This window comes from Perissodus microlepis, chromosome 13, assembly GCF_051167445.1.
Source record: "Perissodus microlepis isolate ML-2025 ecotype Zambia chromosome 13, ASM5116744v1, whole genome shotgun sequence".
Lineage (NCBI taxonomy): Eukaryota > Metazoa > Chordata > Actinopteri > Cichliformes > Cichlidae > Perissodus > Perissodus microlepis.
The window spans coordinates 17392702-17417887 of record NC_140473.1 but is presented as its reverse complement, the minus strand read 5'-3'; the positions used below and the strand labels follow the sequence as shown (position 1 = coordinate 17417887).

Below are 25186 nucleotides of genomic sequence, written 5' to 3'. Positions count from 1 at the left end.
TAGCATCCTACATGGCTTGCTATTCACTGTTATGTTGTAGGCTTTTTAATCCCCTCCTTCCTGTCTCCCCTACACAGTTTCTCTTCCCTCCTTTTCCTCTCCCTTCTCCCCAGCCTCTGCCTTGGTGAAAAATGGGGCGCATTTCCCTGATAGCCTGTGTGAATGTGGAGAGTATAAATGGCTAATGAATTACAGATGAACATTGACGCAAATTAATCTTCCTGATGTCCCAGGGTTATATGGCAGCTATTTAAAAGTTTAATCAATACGCTGAAGTTGAGAACATGCAGGCGCTGCAGTTGTTTGGCCGCAGTAAACGGCCAGGAGGGGAACAGGGAAGGCATAAGCCCAGGGCATGCATCATGATGACAGCTATTTATGTTTAATGAACTAAATATTTTTTACTGATGGAGGACAAATGTCACTTTAATTCTTAAAGTTACAAGCAGGAGATTTGTTTGGGACTGGGGAAAGATGGGTGACACCTCAGCTGTTTAAAAAGGCTAACTAATGGACATAAGAGTCTATTAGTTAAGACTGAATAGGAATGGATTTTGTTCGAACATGCCATTTTAAAGCTTTTCTGAGAAACGCACATCAAAAATAAAAAAGGAGAGGTTTTACCTAAACGATGAGTGTTTAAATATATAGATTGGCTTAAGTGTGATTCCAAATTGGTCGTAGGTGTGGACGTATTAGTGGTTTTCTGTGTCTTTGATTTAACCCTGTGACGTACCGGAAGTCTGTCTAAGGGGTAGCTCTACTTACAACTACTTAATACTGTTAAGAAGCAACCACTGTGTGGAAATGTCATTTTATTCTATGTGGCATCTTTTTTTTTTTCAAACTGGATCCAGCTTCTGTTACATCATTCATTTCATCTTATTCACTCATTCATCTTATTTATATGAAATCAAGAAAGAGAAAGTATGTGCTGCATTTCCACATTCAGTACTGTGCTGGCTTCCGAGTTGCTTGCTGCTGTTGCTGTTTATCTCTGGCAATATTTAAGTGGCACTCAAAAGAAAAATATACTTAGTTCATACTGCCACACATAGCCAGCACACCAGTACTAAGTGAAACAATTCAATTTCTCTCCATGGCAATGTGCTGTGTGTGCCAGCTGACCTCTCAGTGGGCTGAATCACAGTCTACTGCCTGTTAGTTTATGGGACGCAGAGGGGTTATCTATCTACCGGCTTCCCTATAGAGAGAAGGTGGCGACTCCATCTCATGACGTTGGGCTGAACTGATAAAAGGACAGCCGGAGATGGATTGTGTCCACAATAATAGCCCTGGCTCACAGCAGCCTCCGCCCCAAGCCCATAAGTCACTTGCACCAATTCTTATAGAAGCCAGCAATGAACAACATCTGACCCCATCCCCCACCTGCCCAGTGTTATTTCAGCCCTTGGAGATAATACGGAGAGTGTAATTGTGTTGTTAATTGGATTCTTCAAGTTATATTTTTCCCCCCTGATGGATTGAAACAGAGAAATTGTTGGTTAAGTCGCTAAAAAGGAGAGTGTGGTTACAAAAAAAAAATCTGTGAATAATCAGAAAGCAGAAGAGTGCATAGAGGAGGAGAAAGACAAAGTGGAAGCAGTTAAGACAAGAGGGGAGAATAGATGTGGAGAGGGGACAGGGCAAGAAACTAGGAGTGGAGGGAGTGAATTCATGCCAAGAATAGATAACCTTGATGTTAAAAGCTACATCCGTTGGATGTGTCTTTCTGTGACATATTGATGGCCCTTGAAAAGAGTCAAGCTGATTGTATGCAGGGAACAATCATTAAACCCACTCCATCTCCCTCCCCTCTCTGACTCCCTCTGTCTTCCTCTTATAAGTGTGTGCTGATGAAATGCTAAAAGACCCACACATGCTATGAGCTAAAAAATTTGTCCAAGTCCTTATTTCTTACGCAAACTATGTCTCTTACGCGATCTGCCTTCTTCCATCTGCTATGTCTACTACCTCTCTGTTAATACTATTACTAATATTATTTTACATCAGATTTGGTTCCACATTTAGCAGTTTCTCTTGATGTCTCTTGTTAGGTCACAGCATCTTTAACAGGTGAGGAGTTAATGTAGGAAAATTGCTGGAGATTAGCCCACTTTTTAGGCATTACCAACAGAAGACAGTGACTGTTCAGGTATAATCTAAAACCACACTTCAGATTGATGCATTTTATTATTTGCTGTACAATCATATTTCATGTATTACCAGTATCTTGCCAAGTTAATACTCTTAGGCGGCGCCTCTTCGGTATTATAATTGAATAATTACAGCATAAATCTCAAACAAAGGAGTAGCTAATGCTCTCCTAAATATCCACATAAAAAAAGAATGACATTCATCTCTGCAGGTTTTTTCCAGAAAATTATCTGAAAGAAACATAAAAACATACTCTGAACTACAAAGGACAATGAAACTTGATTAGGAATACATTATTGTCTTTCTATTAAAATGTTTATTGATGACTTTTTGTTGTGTTAATCTTATGCAGCAAAACAATAAAACACCCTTGATTACTTTGTCAGTTCTTTCTGCTGGGATTGCTTTACCCCTTTGGTTATACTGTACTTTATTATTACTAAGAAATTCTGTGTTCAACAGCAACTGTTGATGCTGTATGTGTTGATTTGGTGTTAGAGCACTGTAAACATGACGCTTGCACAGTTAGCTTACTCACACTGTGGGAGAATGTCCCATCAAGCCCCTGTGGGGAGGACACATGCTTTGGGTAATCAGCTCGCAAAAGACCAGACTTTTCTGACGATGAACCCACACTGCAGCAATCACCAAGCAGGAGATGCAAAAAACCAATTGTGCAGGCTTTTAATAAAGACAAGAGGGTTTGCGTCTAACTTGGGGCTGTGTGACATACAGTATGTAGTACAAAGGGCTGACTGTTGCTCCACCAGGGCATGATGGAAACGTTAGCCTCCCCGTCACTTTGTTAATCTGTCACTTTAATGGCTGCTCCCACCGTTCTCCCCGTGTGCTCGAGATGAAAGGGGGTATGAGTTTGTGATAATGTGTACATGGTTGAGAGTGTGGGTGTTGATTCGAGTGTGCTCATCCATGTCTCAGGGTACACAGAGGATATTGTACACTAGCACGTTTGGCACTGTAATACTTGTTATTAAGTATCAGTTCATCAGGCAGAGCCCCACCGGCGTGACTGTGGCCTCAGAGGGCATTATGTAAGACCAAGTTTGGCTTAGTTATTCCCGTTCCTGTCTCCAGCCACCCCATCTTTCTCCTGGTTTCTCTTGTAATAAGAGCAAACACTTGCTGTGAAGGGAATGCAGTGATCTGGAATGTGTTTATGCACCAAACACACCGCTTAATGTAGTGCTGAAATGTAGAGCTTTCAACGTTCATGCACTTTTTCACCCACTGGGAGACGGACCTCTTGCCTGTTCTTTGTTCTTCTCTTTTTTCCTTAATTTAAACTCCCACTTCTCCTATGATCGCACACAAGTGTATATATTAGCGCTGTTGTGGAGTTACAGGTCACACATTTTCCAGCGCTTTCTGATTGGTACTGGAGAATCACAGAATGTGGTCCCTCCAATCCTTCTCAGTCCCCACAGGCTAGTGACGAGCTCAGCGGAGTGTGAAGGTTCGAGGGGTCTTTGGCTTTAGTTCCTTCATCTGTGAAGGTTATCTCTGAAAGGCTTTGGTTGCAACCTACAAATATATCCCCTCTAGGTAAGCTCTTATTGGGAGCCTTGGTTCTGGTACCGCAGTGGGTAATTTCTCCCCATCGCCCTACTCCTGGAGAGCGCGAGCTATCTCGCTGGGTAAGCTGTGAATATGTGAAAGGCCCCGGTACCCATGTGATCAGAGCACTGTGAGACACCCCGATTCCAGTGGTGTCAAGCCCACTCTCCAGCCGTGGCACCTATATCCCCAGGCAAATCACGGCAGCTGGAATTCATCCCCCCCGCCCCAGCCTCCTGACTGTCAGAGAAGCACATGCACACACACGTACAAACACACGTGTGTATGTACCCCCCGTACACCGGGGGAGCAGGCAGGCACGGAGCTGGTCCTGGATTTTATCGGAGGTGACAGCTTCTCACACTTCAGTGTTTGGATCACCTCAAGTAGCTGGGCTATGAGGGGAAATAAGCACTGCTCCACTACAAAGTCCAGATTTAGATTGACTGAGCTTGTCCTCGGGCCTGTGGGCTTCTGCTGCTGCTGTACAGCTCCGCCGCCTGACAGAACACCCACTACTGCTGCCAGGGACTGTGTGTGTGTGTGTGTGTGTGTGTGTGTGTGTGTGTGTGTGTGTGTGTGTGTGTGTGTTTGTCTCTCCGTGCTCTATATGTGTGCATATGTGTGTGTCACTCGGTAGAGCCTACTTTGAAGAGTCGGAGAGAGTGGGGGAAAGAGAGCGATGTGTCAGGTTTGGTTAGAATTGAGGGTGGCATCAGAATATGCTTGGCACTAATATGGCACCAGTATCTCTGTCCCCGTCTCTGCTTTCTGTCACTTAGTTGCCATTCTCTCCTCGCCCTTGACAATGTCTCTTTGGATTATGTGATTGGACTTACCACTTGGAGCACCCCTCATCCCTCTGCGACACTGCCTCTCCAATGAGTCTCTCCTTTTCTGCCTTGCATCTGGCCTGCCCCTCCCTCCTCCCGTAATGCACTTTATGTCTATTTAGAAAAAAATGGTGAAAGCTTTATCTGTTCTCCTGTCAGATGATCATTGACAGCACTAATGCCACTTGTCCTTGCCTCATTTGGCGAGAGGTGACACCTAGGTACAGCCCGCCACATTCATCAAGTGGCAGTGGAAGCGATGTGACATCAACGTCTGCAAACCAAATACGGAGCTCGGGGCAGCTCTCTGCATGGACAGCACCACCTCGCAATAAAGCAAGAAAAGCACTGCAGACCATCTTGGTTTCACCCTTTGATGTGGCTTTAATTTTAATACTTGGTTTTACTGATTTTCCTGATTGTTATTCCGGTAGATTACGTTTCTCTCGGGTTTTCTTTTTTTTAAATAGCTAATATCTAAATTAACTGTTTTAATAATATAGAAATGACAGATATATGTATAGGTATATATATAAACCTCTTTGATAAAGTAATTCTGCCTATCTTCAATGAAATAATAGCACAGCTAGTTCAGCTTGTTTTGACTAGTACTGTATGTCTGTGAAGGTTCTCAGTCATCCAGGTCATCGTAGTCAAAGGAGCTTGCAAAGAAAAGCGTCTGGACTTCTTTAAGTTACTTGAAGACGTTTCACCTCTCATCCGAGAAGCTTCTTCAGTTCTAAGGTCAAATGGTGGAGAGTCCCAGATATAAACCTAGTGGGAGTATCCCCCCACAGAGGGACAAAAGGACCCCCTGATGATCCTCTAATCGCCTGAGCCAAGGTGTGAAACTGGGTGTGGGTCCCAATCAGCCAGAGTTTCGGGTGTGTTCATTGTGAAACCTGGCCCCACCTTATCATGCGAATTCCTGAGGTCAGATGGCCCAGGATGTGAGTGGGCGTTAAGGCGTCTGGGAAGGGATCTCAAAACTGGATTATAGATAGACTCAGCAGTCCATCTGCATCTTAAGGATAAAGGTCACTCTTTCGAGGATGCCAATGTTCACATTTTGGACAGAGAGGACAGATGGTTTGAAAGAGGAGTGAAAGAAGCCATCTATGTCCACTGTGAGCGACCATCTTTGAACAGAGGCGGTGGTTTACGACACCAACTCTCTGCCATCTATAATCCAGTTTTGAGATCCCTTCCCAGACGCCTTAACGCCCACTCACATCCTGGGCCATCTGACCTCAGGAATTCGCATGATAAGGTGGGGCCAGGTTTCACAATGAACATACCCGAAACTCTGGCTGATTGGGACCCACACCCAGTTTCACACCTTGGCTCAGGCGATTAGAGGATCATCAGGGGGTCCTTTTGTCCCTCTGTGGGGGGATACTCCCACTAGGTTTATATCTGGGACTCTCCACCATTTGACCTTAGAACTGAAGAAGCTTCTCGGATGAGAGGTGAAACGTCTTCAAGTAACTTAAAGAAGTCCAGACGCTTTTCTTTGCAAGCTCCTTTGACGACTAGTACTGTAGTTTAAGCAGTTCCATCCACAAGAACTGTTGATTAAGTATAAATATGATACCTTAATGAAAAGTAATATATGCACATAAATGCGGTAGAGATTATGAAAAGCAGGATGTCCTCTTATTTGGAAGACCCATGTTAAGAATATTTGGAAATGTTTCACATTTTATGCCAGAAAGTTTAATTTGTAATGAAAATAATCGTTAAATCCTGCAGTTAATTTAATCCATAATTAGTAAAGTAACCTTAGGATAAAGTAAATAATCTTGTGTTGCATTGAGTTATTTAAATACGTTTCTGTAATGCAGTAAATACACCCTCTTGATTAAACTTGCATGCTGCATCTATTGGAAGCAAATGCAAATATTCAGGTCTCTCTCTGAAACTGCCTCTTTCACCCGCCTGCAAGAAGCAGAGACACACACCCAGTTCAGTCCTGCCATTTAAAACTGCACGACTACAGTAAACAAAACAGTTTCGTGTACTTTCAGTGTTTCTCATTTAGAAACTCAGCCAGGCTTATTTTGTGTGTCTTTAAAGTCAAACAGATAAACTGAATTTATTACCTAGATTTTGAAGATGCCTGAAGATGCCTTCAATAATATTAATACATCTGCATAGTTTCATGATATTTCAAAGTAGAATGGGAGGCAGAGCCTTCAGCTTTCAGGCCCCTTTTCTGCGGAACCAGCTCCTAGTTTGGATTCAGCAGAACCCCTGGTTCTGCCAGAGGTTTCTTCCTGTTCAAAGGGAGTTTTTCCTTCCCACTGTTGCCAAGTGCTCGTTCAGATGGGATCGTTTTATAGTTAGGGTTTTCTCGCACCTTGAGGTGACTGCTTTGTGATTTGGTGCAATATAAATCAAATTGAATTGAATTAAATGTAATTCAAAATGAACTTACAAGTTTGCTATTTCTTGGTTTCCTGTCATTCTTATAAACAAACCACATCAGAGACGTGCTCTGAGGGTCTTGCCAACAGGTTGAAAACTGCTGTTGTTAATCCGCAAATGCACTGCAGTTATTATACTACAACCTAGAAACTGCTGATTGTTTAGTTTTGACACTAAAATGTTTACGGAAATGCAGTCCAGTTAGAAACAGTGGTTGCATTTCAATGTGAAAAGTATATACAGGTACTAAAGCAAACTGACTGAACTCTCCTCTTTCTGTTTTTAGGAGTATTCGCCAAGTGTCGCTACATCTACTATGGCAAGCACTCAGAGGGCAACAGATTCATCAGAAATGATCAGCTCTGATGGACAGCCGCTCAACCGTAGACTAAGAGACGGACATGGAAGACAGCAGATGCTAACAGAAGGACGGGAGGATCAAGTCAGTCTTATTTATTGAATCCAGTGGTGATATTTGGTTCACCTGATCACCTGATCTGGAAAAGAAAAGATTTAAATTCCTGGAAAATATGTTCCTATATAAGAGGAAGGTTTCCTTTAAAAAAAAAAAAAAAAATTCTTGTGTTTTTAAAGATCATATTGCAGCCCCATAGTTAGAGCCTCTTTTGCTTCTGCTTCCCTGCATGCAGCTCAGCCGGAGATGACACTCTGAATGACATGATTGCCTCTAAGCATTTGCAACTGCAAAACTCGAGACTCAAAACACAAACACAAGAGCACAAGCCTCTCTCTCCCTCTCACACACACTCACACTCACACACACACACACACACACACACACACAGTCAGTGACAAACATACCCAGCCAATTGCATCCTCTTCCTTGACAGCCATGATGGATCACTTGTCCACTACCACCCCTAATCAAGGGTGAAGAGGTTATGGTCACACACCTGGGGCCTGACACGGACTCATCTCTTTCACCGTGTGTATCATTCGCTCACACACACTCACATCTTCTTTAAAACATTAAGACAAGGCTTTGACAGAACAGCGTTTCTACAGCTTCATTAAACATTGCTGTGATTTTCAGTCGACACCCAAGGCATGATCAGTGTGTCTTGTTTAGTTTGAGGCAGAATTTTTTATTTTTTTTTTTGGGTAGGGTTTTTTGTGCTCATGTGATTTTTATTTGGTTATTTTTATCTTTTGGATCTTTTGGTGTCTAAAAAAGAGAAAATTTCTTCTTGAAAGTCGAAAATCTGATAACGGAGAAGATTCGGTGAGTTTCTTCTACAGTGTGCACATTTTTGTTTGTTTGAAGCAAAAGAAGCCGAACGAAATGCAGCTTAATCATAAAAATAAAACATTCCAGCACCAGCTTTAATGAAGAATAGGATTGCTCTTTCCAGGTTCATGTCTGAAATGTTGCTCTCTTTTATTGCTTTACAATTTTCAGAATATCCAAGCCAATGTAATAAACAGTGTTGCTGCATGAGAAATGTTTACATTTTGTTATTCTCTTTATAATTGTTGTGGCTTACCATTGTTGTATTGATCCGTTTAATGCCCTCTCACAGCAGCAGGTCAAATTTCTGAGGCAACAAATTGAAATTTTAATGTAAATGATGTGATAAATCTGATCTGATGTGAAATTGTATTAGCAGGATTTAATTAAATGGGTTGAACTAACACATGTCTCTTGTCAATTTGATGTGGAGTTTAAGGTACTGCGATGCTTTCACATTTAATTCCCTCTGCCGGCACTTTAAACTGTTTCCTAATGATGAAATGTCCATCACATAGATATTTTTTTCCTGCATAAAGCTTATTAAAGATGTCAGTGACTGACAAAACTCATCTGTCATCAAATCATAAGGCTTGATTACTTACACTTTAGAAGTGATGGAGGTGAATAAACCACAGTGATGAGATAGAGGCTTTATTTATTTGGGACTTGAAAGAAACCATGTTGAGCTTCAGTACAGTGTGTCACTCATCCACAAACGGATGAAGAAAAGGTCAGAGATAGCCTGATGCAATGTTTGTTCACTGTGTCTCTTTCAGTTCGTCTCATATTTCTATTAGCTTAAACATTTGCACTAGTATACTATAGTGTGTGTGTGTGTGTGTGTGTGTGTCTGCTTGCTTGTATGTGCTCGTTCACTTCACAACTTTCAACAGGACTGTGTGACCATATTCCAGATGACATGCCGTTCAGGAGCCTGGTCACTAGTGCTGGCGTTTCAAAATGACAAGGTTTATTTGTCTGTGTTTTGATATGTTCAGAGGAAACTGGGGCTGACAGCCGGAGGAGGCAGGAAGAGGGGAGCCACAACAAGTTCCCCCCGCACGACACAAAATGTCATCCTTCCCCTGGCTGCGGCGCACGCCCAGCCATCCTGCTGAAAAGAGCAGACATTTAAAACTTTGTGACATGTGTCACAGGCACTGCCATTGAGCCAGTGCCACTGACGGAGCTGGAATTGACAGGCCCCGAGCCACCGGAGCTGGCTGGGGGACACACCGAGTTTGGTGCGTGTCACTTCCCATCCTCATCAGGGATGCATCCCGAGCTGCCACACCAACACAAACTGCATTATGGGGTGGGCAGGGAGTGCCAGATTGGGTTGACATATGCTTGACATGTGCCTTTGTGCATGCGGTGGGATGAATGGGATGCTTGGCATCACGGACAGTAGATTAATTAAGGTATGAGGCACAGATGTACCTGTAGGCGGTGCCCTCCTTGACCCTCGGCTCCGTCACTGAGGCTGCTCCTTGGGAACTTCTTGGCTGAACAAATGGCACGCCACTTCATCACAGCAGATCAGTGACATTCTGCTATAGTGGCCCTGCAGGCTCCTCTACTAGCCGCAGTGTGCATGTGTGTGTCTGTGCGTAGGCACACGCATAGGAAGTGTAACTCTGAATGTGCATATTTTTATGTGAATCCATATCTGCGTGAACATCATCTGGGTCTTTGTGCACAGTTTGCGTAGACAATTTTTGCTGTTTTTGTACTAGAAAGGAAACGTTACAAAATGAAACCTTAATACTAACAATACAGCACATGCATTTTGTAAAAAATAAATAAATAAAACTTGATTTGGGCCTATTATAAGTATTCCAAGTAACTGCTCTTTTTGCTTGAGTTTTGATGTGCTCTTAATAGCCACAAAATACAGATGACGATGTGATAGCTCTTCCTGTATCCATATTTAATATGAGAAAGTTTAATTTAAGTTCATCCTTTTGCACAGTCTTCAATAATACTGTACATACTTTCACAGCAACTGTTGCACAATATTGGAAGGCTTTCAGACTGTAGGTATATTAAAATGTATTTGCATATTGTATGAGCTCAGATTTTTCCTACATTGTTGGCACAGCGCAATTCTCCTCCCCAAAGGCACACGAGTGTGTGACTCGCTGTCAAGAAAACTAAGGACCAATCGCCCCATCACTAGATATCAGCTCACAGCCTGATGACTGATTGGCATGAGCTAATGCAAATTTACAAGGAGGCGGAGGAAGGAAAAAGGACTTGTCTGTATGAGTGACAAGTGGCCACTGATAGAGCAGCAGACAGGATGGGGCGAGATTTAGATTTAACTGTCCTCCTGGCTCTAGAAATCTCTTTCCCCCCTTTTTCCTTTCCTACCGCACTTTTTCTCTGTCTGTGTCTGACATGCAAACCCCTTCCCTCCTGCTACTGAAGACATCTGGCAGCACACTGCTGTCTCGCTTGATCCAGAGGAGCTGAAAGGGGGGGGGGAGAGTGGCCCTTATTTCCGGGCCGGTCTTAGATGAGTAACATTTGTCACTCAGGGTTGTGCTGTAGTAATTAGCTTGTCAGTGGGCACCAGGCTGAGCTGGCTCTTTCTGCTAAGAAAGATGGACAGACTGACACAGGAGCTGACAGCCAGTCGATAATGTGGCAATTAATGTCATAAATAATTCCACTGCCAATTATATCAAAATGGACCCCGTTCTTTCAAAGGGCCTGGTACTCCCTTATCATTTCCTCTGATAAGGGGAACAACCATCCCCCCATAATTATGGGGCTTTTTATATGGAAATATAACATGGCCTTGCTCTCTCACATGTTTATAGCACAGGGGTGAAAAGTAGAACAAGGTGGACAGAGCAATAAATGTAATATGCTAATAAATGTGTTTTGTGCCCTTTAGCTTAGGTACTCCGACAGGTCGTGTGGCAGGACTGTGAGGCATTTCAAATGTCACTGGCATGTACAAAACGGGGCGTGGGGGGTGGGAGACTTGATTTGAAAATGTTGGCAATTATGTGAGAGAGATCGATTGGAGCTGATATTTTAAAGGTTGCAAAAGCTTAACCAACAGTGAGAATATTGATCCTGACGCCCCATAGCTTGGTGGGAAAAATCATATCTATTCTGTCTTCAAGATGCAGGTCAATCAATCGCAGTAAGCGTGAATACTTGATGAGCTGGAATCCACATGGGTTCACTGAATAGTAAATGTGCTGTATATTGGAGGGAAGTAAAAGTGGGAAAGCGGGAATTTGCTTTGAAATGCTTATTATCCAGCGCCTCGGCCTGTTTCCGCGGGCTCATTTGTCTCGACAAGTGACTCAGTCACTGTGAACGGTCCCCATCAGCCTGACACTAAACTCTTCCTGTGAAATGTATGAGCAAATAAAGTGAGCTCAGCACATGTAAAGCCCTCCTAATGCATTGTAAAACAGCCTTAAACACATCAGATGTATCTTCGGGATGGGAAGGTCGCTCTGATGGTAATATATGGTCTGCGCTCAGAAGTCTCAAGGTCGTGTCAAATTCGCCTACATAATGCATGATTTCCCGTTACTCTTACAGACTCCAATCATGCCTCTCAAGCCTTGAGATGAAAATTTTAATAAGTAAATCAGCCACCTTGCTGGCATTTCTATTACCCCTCAATGTGCACTGACAGAGAAAATGAATAATTCCAAATAATAACACATAGTAACAAATCAAATTTACTACTCTGAGAGAGAGAAAGTGCTGCCGTGGATGTAAAACTGTTAGCCGGTTTTAGTTATTATTTCATCTCGCCTGTATGGATTTTACTTCTGTTTTGTGTTTGTTTTGCGCTGCTGTGTAAATGTCTTCTTTGTACTTTATGAAGATGAGCGTGTCGCTCCTCCACTTGTCACTGTCCTCTCGTTAGATTGTGTGTAATTATTGTGTCACTTATTGCACGAGAATTGCTTTGCTTTGAATAAAGCAGTTAAATGACCCTGTTAGCATAATTAATTTAACTATCCTGAGGGTCTGCAAAGTCGCAGCCTCATGAATATTAATCGCTGTCAGTGTCGTGCTAAATATTGTACGACAACAACGCAACGTGTTTCTGTTTCGTGTTTGTTTTGAAGTGATTCATCGTTTGATGCAATTTTTGGAGCAAAATTTGGAGTCTTTGTTCCTCGTTCTTAGGCGCTCTATTTGTTTGGTTTTTTTGATTAACAATAACACATTTAATACAATCGGCCACATGTAATCAGATAAATATTTGATCAGACACTTTCACTTTTTTTTCTGCATCATTAAAACAAAAAAAAAAAACACATTGATTTGGCAGAAAACATACAGTAATTATACACACTAGTATGGCAGAGGGGCATGTAAAGTTTGCATTTTAATGTTCACACCCTAGGGCTCTACAGCTGTACATTGTATGACACAAAGCATCATTGTCATTGATTTTACATGCTTGCAGGCTTGGTTCAATGCATTACATCCTCACTTGAAATTTGAATAATAAATGGGAGTTCCAAATTATTTGGAAACCAGAGTGTAATAACCTTGTTTTATATGGTTATTACAACCTAGTTTCCACAAACTGGCAGCCCAAATAAAGACATAAACAGATACTGTCTAACATCAAGAAATAAGTAGTACTACATATAGTATCCCCTATAGTTACATTACTGTCATTGATAATTATACTTTAGAAGAAAGATGCTTTTTGGTTTATTATATGCAATTACAAATAATATTAAAATGTCACAAAGACACATCTTTGCTATTATAACAGATGGGAATAAAAGTATTTTCCCCTACATGTTATGGCTGTTTGATTGAGATAAAATGAGTATGATATGCACATGAACTGGCCAATAACAATCTTTTTGGCAGACAACAATCACTTCAATGTGTCTAGAGTTCTGCGCCTCTGCTCATTTGAGATGCTAGACCTTACATGCTTGAACAGAACAATCAAACATTGCAAAGGAAATTCCTGGAAATATTGGCATTTACTTCTTCTAACAGGTCCCGAGGGTGGAAGTGCTGATTGTGTTGAATCGCGTCTGTGTTTATCTAACAAGTGGACGTGAAAAGGAACCAGGGAAAAAAAGCCCCCAGGAGAAATGGCTGGTTTTCTCACATGGCCAATTCTGTATGACTCCATTGAGGCACAAGAGAATACTTAAACAAGCAGTGTACTGTACAATGAAGTGATGTGTACCTACAGTATCCGTGGCATCATGCTCTTTCACTCAAATGGCTCCTTCGGATGGATGCAGGAATTATTCTCTCAGATTTTGATTTTTTGGGGGAAGGGTTATTTCCCATGAACGTGTTTTGAACTGTAAACAATGCTCATACATTACATATGAATATACATATTATGGGACCCACGGTGGTGTGACCTGAGGGACAAGTGTGCCGTGCTGTATGTCAGACTCTGTGGTATTTCCTGCGGCACTCTGAGCCTATCTCTGGGGTCCTCTGGAGGGCAGCCTCTAAAATGGCTCGACTTGGCCTTGGCCGATGACAGTGACATACAGAGGCAGTCGAATTTTGACACACGGCTGTGAGTAATTGTGAGGAAAAGGTGAGGGAAATCCGTTTGTGGGTGAGTCTTAAAGACATGGAGATCCAGCCAGCCTCCTTGGGGTATGGCGTAGCACAAATGAAATCCTTGAATCATGAATACTCTGGAGGTGAGGCACTATTTACTGCAGCCAGTCTTGCTTTTATGGAAACAATAATGGTGGTCAGTAGCTGGGAGCTCAGGTTTTAAGTAGCCCATGTTTTTCTTTTTCTTCTTTTTGGATTGCCAATATGTAGATTTCTATTTATTTATTTTGTTTTTATTAATATTTTATTTCAACTAACCATTTCTAATAAGTTAATTTAATGATTTTTTTTTTTATTTTTTAAAGGAAGCACATTTAAAGAACAGTGATAAAAATGCTAAAACAGTTGTATATACCAAACTACAAACTAACCAAATCCTAATCATACTGAGAGATTTAGTCAAATCAAAAAAAATCATTTAAGGAGGGGTTAAATTTAATTTTGGTAATCTAAACATTTTTAAAATAAATCAAAAAGAATGTACAAAAACATATCCACACAATAACAGGCTAGCAGCATTACAGCAACCAGAGATCAATCCATTTAACAAATTTTACTAATTAGAAACTATACCTGTACTAATGTGATGATTTGTTTTTTGTTGAGATCAATGTCTGCATGAAAAGACAAAAAACATTATGTCAATAATTCATGTGTAGTAATTATATTCTAGAATGAAAGCACAATGCTACAGCTACTTCTGATGGCTAACTACTGATAGCTAACTACTGCCCTTAGATAGCTAGCTAGGGATGTTAATTCGCAGATAAGCTTACAAAACACACATAATTTAAATCAGTGAGATAGACATGACTTAGCTGCTATGTTAAAATAACGTGTCCACTATCATATTGTTAGTATATTTAACATGTAGGCTTAATGTTTACTATTTTTGTTGTCCTAGTTTTGCATGTTAGCATGCTGACTTTTCTCAGTTAGCATCAAACACGTAATAGGTTGAAATTATAGTTTGCAGGTATTTGGTCATTAAGTTAGCAATGCGAGATTAAAAGTCAAGTAATTGTAATAGTAATAGTTTCATGATACAGTGATGCACCACATATCTATAGCCTCACATTCAAGAAGACAAGAACCAAAAGAGTTGTATATTTATTCACTGAAGTGTCATTCTGTCATTCAGCTGTTTGTTTTTCTTTCCTCCTACAAGTGCAGGTTGTTTAATTTATTTCTAGTTTGCTCTCATTTGTTTGATAAGCACAACTCCAAGGAGTTATGAAGCACTTACTACTGTTAATCAACTTGTTGGAGCAAATTCTTTGCAGTTCTTACACTGGCTTTTCTAAAGCTCAAGTTCACCTCCATCACTGCATGATCATGGATACCTGTAAAAATTTTAATGCTCTCCTGTCCTGGTTGCTGAGATTCTTATTTCTGGATCGCACACATTTTTGCCATGAAGGTGAAGTAAGAGTCAGGCAAAGTTGAGGTGTTCTCACAACAAACAATACAAATCCTACACTATTTGAGATATGCATATGGTGATTAAATGCCAATAGCACAAAACATTGATCCATTTACAAGAGCTGGTTCAAGTATCCTTGAGCTAAAGGTTTATTAGTTGTGATTCTCTTCTATGTCTGGGTAAACTTCAGCTGTGAACCTGCGCATTTGGGTATCAGCAATGCTTTCTCTCTGTGTGTCAAACTGGCTGATAGGCCTAACCTTGTCTGTCTTTCCAAACATATTGATTAGTCTGTGAGAAAAGATATGCTGAGTGCAGAGGCTAAACTTGAAGTAATTCACTTCCTACTAATATAATCCTCTTTTATTACAATGAGGGAAAAGTTTGGAACTACGAGTACACAGCTGAAGACAACAGTGCTCAAGTTTTCCACTTTTGCCTAATAAGAAAATAATCAAATGTATGCCAGTCTATTATTAATAATATCAAAATGCAACCAACCATCCATGACAGGCTTAGAGAGGAAGATTCGCCAAGTTTCCCAGAAGAGGACATTCAACACAAATTACAAATGGCAGTGGCAGCCGGGGAAAAAAGAAGAGAAACGCCAACCCCTGTGCCTTTGTTGTTCTCCTTTAATTCTGTTAATCGCCCCCAGGTAAAGATTAGCTGCTCTTGCCAATTTAATTCAGCCTCAAATGATGCCGCTACAAGGTCACTTTTTCTATTCCTCCTCTCTCGTCTGCGTTCCCTTCATTCACCCTTCCTTGCCTCACCCCCCCTCACTTTCCATCCCAACAAACTCTCTCCTCCATTTCTCTTTCCGTGAGCAGGATTGAGTTGTCATGTAGTTCTAATAGGCAGCACAGGGAATCATTAGTCCACCTCGCCTCCCTGACTGATGGGTATTTCACTCCAATCATCTGAGTACTGTGCGTGTATTTGTGTAGGTGTGTGTGTGGAAGGAGAAAGCTGGAATATCCCCCACCTCACCAACCCCCCCTTCCGCACATACACACTCTCTCCGCCATAGACTATCACCAACCCCCCCAACCCCCTAACCCCCCTCCGTCACAGCATTGTGCGCCTGCTGCTATTGACGGAGTGTCAGAGCTGAGGGGAGATGTCTTAATCAACTTGGACACACTGGGCATTGATTTGACAAGCTGCTGTAATGACCTTCTTGTTTTTGTAAAGGATCACTGTTTATCTGGGCCACAAGTGATGTGCTGAGCATGCCTCATCGTCATGGAAACTATTATCACAGTAGAATTGGGACAGGGCTCGGTCTTTGGATCTTTTCCTTTTCTTTCTCTGTCACACAAACAAACACACACACACACACACGCAGCCACACTTATCGATATCGATATGTTTGAGGTGCCCTACTATAACCAGATGTTTGGATACTGTAAAACATTGACCGTGATGTTAAACGGTTCAGGGGTCAAAAGGTAGAAGCTCTAAATGGTGTTGACAGCCTTTGTGTCAATGTTATGGAAATTGTTACACAGTGGTTGGATTGACTGAGATGGCTCAATAATCCCACGACAGCTGTTTCATGTGCTTGCCTTCCAGCTCTTTTTAGAAAATTATTTTAAACCTGCAGGTCACTGATTTGCTAAACGGCCTATTATGACAAGGGGATAATGATATATATATCTACAGATATATTCATATATCTTCTATTAGTCAATGAATGTTTAAAAGAAGTAGCTAAAAGAAGCATAAACAGCATCGGTGTGGTGCTCCATCGTCTGGTTCATGTCTAAAGGCACACCCTGCTTCCTTAAAAAGAAGAAGAAGGTGAAAAAAACGACACTCTGCTGAGTTTATTTGCAGGGATCTCAGGTTCAGGGTGCTGTCAGCTTCTGTCAGGGCAATCAGCAACACTCAGCCTCCCTTGAATAGCCCGCACACCAGACGGTAAATATTATTGGCATTCTGACACCCTCTCGCTGCGACGAAGTGTGTAAAATTGTTAATAAGGAACATGATGGGGCCACCACACGTCGTCCTGAGAATGGAAAAGCTTGCTCTTGTTGGCAATTATCCAAATAACAGGATGAGGCGTGCGAGGACAGGTGATTTAAGTCCTTAGCTGGCTGGTGGAGAGGTTTGTTTTGGCAAAGAGGAAGTAAAGAAAAGTCACAAAGGTCACATGGTAAACATTGTCCTTGTGCTTTATCCATCAGTAAAACTCCTTATAAAATGTACACGGAGACCCTTGTATGTGCCGTTTGGAAAAATTGCCATACACGAGGCACTTTAACACTTGAGGGCTGTTCTACATTATGTATGACAGGCATGTGAGTGTAGGTAGGCTAAAGGTTGCTGGTGTGTCAGCTTTAAGTATGGCTGAGAATGTGCTGCTTGTTTACTGAAATCCACTGTTATTAGTTATTTCTATGCCTCCCTCTGAAAGTCTCAATGTGACACTGAGATAAGGCAAACAGTATTCCCTCCCTTTGCATAGAGCAGGTAAGTCATTATTTTTAAAGGCATAGTATCTCCAAGTCACAGAAGGACACGTTGATAGGAGAATAAAGTACACAATCGTAAACGTTTATGCCAGTATTTCTCACTGTATGATTACATTTTTATGGTTCATATTCTGATAGGGCTTGTATTTGCTGCCACCTCCAGAGAAATGAGACAGGCCCAGAGGTGGCATTTCTCCTCTGCTTTATGGAGAGTTGGGTGGGGGTGGAGGGGGGAGCTGGGAGGAGAGTCCTGCTCGTTTTTGTTCAGTAAACACACTGCCAACCTAAATGGCTGATCAATCAATTTCAGCGGGATCGATCTGCATCAGTTCTGCCTGCATGCACACACCCGGAGCCACTTTATTGTAAATCAATCATTTTGAAAACATCTCACAGAGGGGCCCGTCCTCACTAACAAGCCATCAATTCCAGCTGCCTGTGTAGCACCCTTATCAGGCCACAAATCAGCAGCCGCACAAACATCTGCTCCATTTCCATCGCTTTCCCCTCCTGCCTCACTCTGTCTTTTATCCCTGCTCTGTCCGTACCGCTTGTCGTGTTTTGATGTCTGGGTGTCTGGCATGGAGAAGAGAGGAGAGAGGCCGGGATTCTTCACCACACCACTTAAGATAACCCAAGGGTAATAGTGTTTGCACATTTGAGAGAGAAATGAGGACAAATGCCAGGGTGGGTCATACGTTCTCTTTCTGACCGCCTGTTTGACGTTGGAGTGTGAAATTGCACACTTCAGCTGAGGAGGAGGAGGAGGAGGGGAAGGAGGGCAGGGCTCGGAGACTTATGAGATGTCCACTGATTTCTAGCTATGAGATAAGAGTGGCTCGTTGTCTGAGAAGTCATCCTGACACATCATAACACCTCAGAATTGGTGCTGCTCGTGATGTTTGAAGGATTCTCGGGAGATATCTCCGTACCCTTGACACGGGCAGCACAGTGTTCACTGCAGTGTATATCTAAACAGATTATTGGAGTTGGAAAATTACTGCATTACAGAAAGGTTAAAAATCCTCCAACTTTAGCGCTGTTTAATGACATGCTCGTCAAGGTGCGGGCTTCGCTTTGACATGTCGTAGCTCTAACAGCGAGAAAGAGGATTACTCCCTCAATAAATCAGTCGCTTCTATAATAACTGTATCTGCAAGCCAAATCCACATTAAGATGCTACACATCCTGATGTGGCGCACATCCACAGCGCTGACATGACAGCACAGCGAGATACCTGGTATGATGTCCTTTACTCATCCACTGTCACTGTCTTGGCGGAGATATACGAGCTACTGTGGACAGAATGCTATTCCCACCCATCACTGTGTGGATCCTCATTGATTGACAGTGTGACAGGTGAAAGTGATGGAGCAGCTAATAGCGTGTCAGTAAACGTAAATCAAGACTAATGGCAGACTCAGAGGATACGCGATTGGTGGTGGGACTTGGACGGCAGGGTCACCGACCCCTCGGCAGGGTGAGGATTGTAAAATACAGTTTGTATTCATCTCAGGTGTCTCCTGTTCATGGTCAAGGTCAGGGGCTGGGTCTTTTTCAGCTGTACTGTACATGTTTAGAGAGATAATTTGGCATGTGGGTAGACTGATGGTGGTCATATTTGATGTTGTGCACGAACATGAACGCTCCATGTTGTTGGCTGGAGTGATTTTGGTTTGGTCTGAGCGTTTTGTTTTTTTTTTCATTTGCAAACAGAGTTGTGCAAACACTGCACAGAATGGACACCTATCAGACAAATACAAGATTTCGGTGTATCTAATAGAAAGCACTGTGTTGGAAGGCTTACTAAACTCCAGAAGCTTTATAATGTAAGGTAAAGACTCTGCAGTAACAGACAGAAAGCCCCAACAATCAGATGCTGATGAGCAAATGCTTAGTGATGGTGGTAACAGGAAGAAACTTCCAGCAGAACCAGACTAAAGGAGGAGAAGCAAAAGACACATTGTGGAAAAGAGCCAATATATGGTAAAACTTTTGAGGGATGTTTGCTTATGTTATCTGTCAATTATTGCTTAAATCAGATCAAAACACCCCAACACAGACCCGATGAAGCAGGCTAGCTGAGTTTCTGAGCCTGCTACTAAAATAGAGTCACCAGCTCCTTTGTTAGGTACACCTGACAAACTGGTTTAACTCTTAACACAGAATTTAATCAGACAATCAAATTGAACCTGTGTATCTACACATGGTCAAGATGACCTGCTGAAGTTCAAACCGGGCATCAGAATGGGGGCAAACAGGTGATTTAAGTGACTTTGAACATAATACGGTTGTTAGTGCTGGACAGACTATTTTGAATATTTCAGAAACTCTTGATCTACTGGGAATTTCCTAAATAACCACCTCTGAGAATGGTCCAAGCAGCAGTTCTCTGGAAGAAAATACCTTGTCAGAGAAGGTCAGAGAAAAATGTCCGGACTGCTTCAAACTGATAGGAAGGCAACAGTATCTCAAATACCCACACACAGCAACCAAGCTATGGAGAAGAGTGTCTCCAAATGCTCAACATGTTGAACCCTGAAGCAGATGGGCTCCACTAGCAGAAGACAACAATGGGTACCACTCTTGTTAACTAAGAACAGGAAATTGAGGCTACAGTTCACATAGGATCTAAATCTATGCTATGAAGAGTTAAAACAGTACTGAAGGCAAAAGGTGGCCTAGTACTACCAAGATGTACCTAATAAAGTATTCGCAAGTGTATAACATTATTTAACGTATGGACATTGTTTACAAGTATAAACTACATGTAATAGTTGTGTATGTACTGTATCACTTTCTATTTATGGTCGTTCCAAATATATAATTGTATAGTTCATAACTGAGAACTGCTGTTTGTAGCTGGAATTTTTCTAAACAATTAGGAGAATGTCCAGGTTTAGAACACAAATACATCCATTTTAATTTGAGAAAAAATACAAAAAGAAACCATGTACAATCTATGTACAATTTTTTTGTACAAGACAGTATATTTATCAGCAGATTATATTTGACAGAGTCAGGTAGATCAACTCAGCACCATCAAATAATCCATTTATCCATCACATCTTGAACGCATCCAAACTAATTAGACTGCTGTGTCAAACTTCCGTTTGCTGCAATGATGATGTACTAAGAAATCCTATCTGTGATAAACAAGAGCAATATCTTGAATTCTTCCTGAACTGATAGGCAGCCAAAAAAAAAGCAAGTTTTCTTTAAAAAAAAAATGCTGAATGCAGTTTTCATGTATTATTAAGACTTGAGACCCACCTCCTATCCCCATAAGTATTTTATGTTCTATTATATATCTAGTACATTTCCCAGCAAATAAGTTTCTATTTCCATCCTTTACAGCAAAAAAATAGATTAACAAAATTAATGCAACATACTGTAACAGTAACATATGACGCGTCAGTCTTTTGATTTGTTCAGTGGATAACAACACATCTGTGCATCTTTCAGTCATCCATATCTCATTACACTGTATGACACAACCTGCTAACCTTTAACAAAGCATCTGGCAGATAGGACATGTGTGATTTATTGACTGAAGCTTGTATCCATCTGCCCCATCAGCCCCTCGGGCCTCCTGTATGCCACTTTTCGCTTTAGTGGGACTTAATATGGGCCCTCCTCTTGACCTTCTGCACTGCCTGGCACTATACTGGCATGGAGGCATTGATGGCTTGGATGTTCTCCATGTCAGTACAAGACTTTATTCTCACAGTGGAAAACACGTGGACTCCCTTAAAGGAAGCCTGTGTCCCTGAATGACTGAAGGATGCCTGCTCAACTGAACTCTTCATGGCACTTCAAAAAAAAAAAAAAACACTCTAAAAACTTTAGAGGTATACAATGCAAAGAACATCTGAAAAGATGTAGGAAGGAGAGACATCTCAGTCCAGTGTTGTGAGTAATGCCAGCCTGAATGAGTTGTGCAATGAGGGTTCAGGTCTAAAAAAAAAAAAAAGCACAGTAATCAAGTATAATGAAAGTAAATGGTGCATTACTTTGCGAGTTTATGCCGGTTTGCAGCATGTACCACTTTGCTATGTTTAAGTGCCTCAAAAATATTCTGTAAACAAATAAGAAGCAGTTGTGACAGTTTGTGATAGATAATGATGAGCTGACAAAATGGAATGTAAACCCTGTTACAAAGCAAAGTAATAGAAACAGGAAAACGAAGGATGTCCTGTCTTTCGATAATTGCTGAATTGGTGCTACCTTTCATCTTCGTGATGGCTGATCAAATTCTGCCTAACCTATCCATGTGCCACATACAGTACTTGAATAGTCTCCGCATTCCTACAATAAACCAAGATCTTTTATTTTTTTGAGATACATATTCATCTTTTTTTTTTCTCAACAGAACAATCAGTTTGTCGATTTTTATGTAGAATGAGTGACCGACGTTACCAAATATTAATTCCTTAAAGTTCAGGCTAGAAAGTATGGCGTTAACAACCCAATTATACGTACATTTTACTCACATATTTTTCCAAAAAGAAACCTATTTGCTACAATGTGTGACAACGATGTAATCACAGTTCAAAAGTTCACTTCAGGACAATGTGTATGAGGCTTCAGCATAGTTGTACCACACCCAATAGACGGACACTGAGGCTCAGATCATTTTGATTGAGAAAGAAATGTGATCTATATCATGGGTTGAGTTTACACAAACATATTTAGCACAGTATCATCTTTTCCATTTTCCAAAATTGTTTTCTATTTTCAGAATGACGTTCTCTTTACAATCTATAGAGCAGGATCGCTGCAATAAACAAACAGCGTCTCCCGGTCATATTCTGTGGAAAATACTAGCACACTTTGTGGTAGTGTACACACTCCTACTCCATGCTAGGGACCTAATTTAGGTCACAGTCATCTAATAAAGGTCGTTCGGTTCTGGTCTGCACACAGTGGGAGAAACTTTCTATTCATCCCGTCATTATTAACCATTCTAATCCACTCCTTAGTTAAGTACATTTACCCCCTCCCCCAAAACACAACTCCTTTACGCCTTTCTTCCCTTTATGCATGTTCTCAGCAAGGGACGCTTAGTAGTAGACACATTATTTAGTAGACACTGCATCTGTGCAACCAAAGGAGGCTTCCGATTAGCCTAAATTTATTTCTACAAGCACTCAACAGAGCTGAGCTGCCAAGCTGAAGATGTTTTCACAATGCAAGCTAGTCTAAGCTATGTTAGCTCCAGAGTGATGCAGTCTGTCAGAGAGGGGCTAGGGTGATTAAAAAAATAATCATTTGTTTTAGTATACGTGACAAAGTGACAGTCCAACATAAAATCTTTTGATATGTAGTTGTAATTAAATATATCAATTCAGTCTTCTCCTAAAGTACTTTTAACTTTGCTCTTGACTAGAAAAATAAGTACAAATTGATTATGTTTATGGATATAAAATAATTATGCTGAAATGTATAAATCCCACTACTTTTTTTTTCTTGGACAAGGTTGACCATTAGGAGTACGAGGCTACCGGGTCAATCCTCCGTCCATGCAGCAGCCTCATTTAGATATATAGGCGCGTTAGCATACAGAAAATACACTCATGTTGCACCCAAGCATGTTCCACTTCCTTGTCCTTATGCCTGTGGCATTTGTTGCATTTCCACCAACTATGCTTGAGCATTTCCTCGTGTTCGAGGACTGAACACAGCAGCTTGGCGTGCGACATCTGGGCTGGCAACAGAGAACATCCAAGCTCTTTACTGCCTCTGTGCCAACCCCGTGCCAGGCAGTTGCTCCGATCTAAGGAGGACCCACTGATGCCCACTATTACGCAATATGTGGCATTTCTTTCCTCATATATTAACTTTATGTTACAGGCAATACACCACTTTGCTGAGTGACCCCAGTGCTGTTACAGTTATAACGCCATGCAGCTGCTGTTCATGTTAGATACGCTCAATCATAGTTGGCTATTTTGGTTTGGTTTTGGATGCAACTCAATGCCTTTGTTAGAATATCCAAGTGATTTATGATCTCCTACTGTTTGTGTCTATTGTGACTCTTTTTTTTTTTTTTTTTCAAACATTCTGTTCCCTCAAAGGTGCTTCATCACATACAAATCAGTGTTGGTGGGGAGTGACAGTGCAGCATCAGAAGGACAAGTGGCTGTAATACGACACACACATACACACAGTTTATACATAAACCTGAATGCATGAAGGACAGAGCAGGTTTTTGTTGTTGTTGTTGTTGTTTTTTTATCCTTTTCATGTATTCAGGCTGATTAACCGCGATATCTACTGGGCTCAAGCACAGGTATCTGACACATCAGCAGAAGACTCGGGCTCTCCTTCCAGCCAGCATGCACCAACACTGCACCATTGTCTTGAGTTTTTAGATTACCAATTTGCAATATTTGATTTCCTTTTTTTTTGTTGTTGTTTTCAGGCCTGGATTGATCTCACTCAACATGGCGAGTCAAGGTGAAACAGCAAAACCTTAAAGCAATGACACGATGAGTAACAAACTGAGAACAAAATTAGTATGCCTCCAAAGCCGAGCAGCCCTTCCTCCTTTCCCTTCCTCCGTCATCTCCTCAATGACTCTTTACTCAGAGGTGGCATGGGGAGGTGGGGGTGTTGATGTTTCCAGTTGTTCTGTGGAAAGAAACTTGTTCAGTTTTAGTGCAAATAGAACAGAAGCAGACGGGAGATATGACGGCGATGAACCCAGCCGGTTTGATGTGACGCAACTGAGTTAATCTTTGGGAGATGATATGATCAGTTTATCGCTGCAACCCTCATCCTCCAATAACCAGTCACCTCAGCCATGGAGTCTGGTCACATGAAGAGGTGAACTATTGCAAAGAATTACAGGAAGTACTCTTCTTCTTTTTTTTTTCCGTCAACTCTCAAAATAATTCCAAAAAGTGCTAGAGGGAAGGGGCTGTACAATCCTTATTTGATTGTCATTATGTACATTTCTATGGACACATAAATAAATAAAACAAATGTCCAAGAGCATGGAAGTAACATTAAACATATACACATAGGAGGTCCCTTCCCAGTCTGGGTTCCTGTCCAACCCTCAATTAGAAGAAGGAGTGAGGAGAAATGTGTCAATCTTCACCACCTCTGTCATCATCATCATCATCATCATCATCATCATCATCATCATCATCCCTCCTTTGGTGATCTCTTCCAATCTCTTTCGTAAAGAGCGTACAGATGTCTGGTGAGTCAGCAAGAAAGCCTGGTGTTCAGCATTCATCTTCAACTTCTCTGATTGGTGGAATCAGACTACTAGTGGATTTGTATTGGTTGACTTGGTTGGCCATGTGAGTGCTCATGGGCTTGATCTGAATGTTCCTTGGGTAGGCATTTTCTGGTTCATCTGTAAACCATTTCTTTTCTAAAGGGGAAAACGTGAGAGAGGAAGAAAACAAGGGTTTAGTTAGAAAAAGTA

At 41.4% G+C, this 25186-nt stretch overlaps 2 protein-coding genes across 29 annotated transcripts in view; one reads left to right on the top strand and one right to left on the bottom strand.

Annotated features, from left to right (window-relative positions):
• lrmda (leucine rich melanocyte differentiation associated) overlaps positions 1–9218 on the top strand; it is a 205809-nt gene extending 196591 nt beyond the window's left edge. The window contains exon 7 of the mRNA XM_084948225.1: positions 7279–9218. Within this exon, the coding sequence (XP_084804351.1) occupies positions 7279–7358 (80 nt within the window). The 3' untranslated portion in view covers positions 7359–9218. The remainder of the gene's footprint in view (positions 1–7278) is intronic.
• An 11425-nt stretch (positions 9219–20643) lies between these two features.
• The window catches only part of kcnma1a (potassium large conductance calcium-activated channel, subfamily M, alpha member 1a), a 150609-nt gene continuing 146066 nt past the window's right edge, over positions 20644–25186 (bottom strand). For 23 of the 28 annotated variants that reach the window (XM_084947880.1, XM_084947881.1, XM_084947859.1 and 20 more), the window contains one exon: positions 20644–25132. In XM_084947880.1, the coding sequence (XP_084804006.1) occupies positions 24981–25132 (152 nt within the window). In that variant the 3' untranslated portion in view covers positions 20644–24980. The remainder of the gene's footprint in view (positions 25133–25186) is intronic. The other 5 variants (XM_084947872.1, XM_084947877.1, XM_084947885.1 and 2 more) reach the window with 1 other exon arrangement.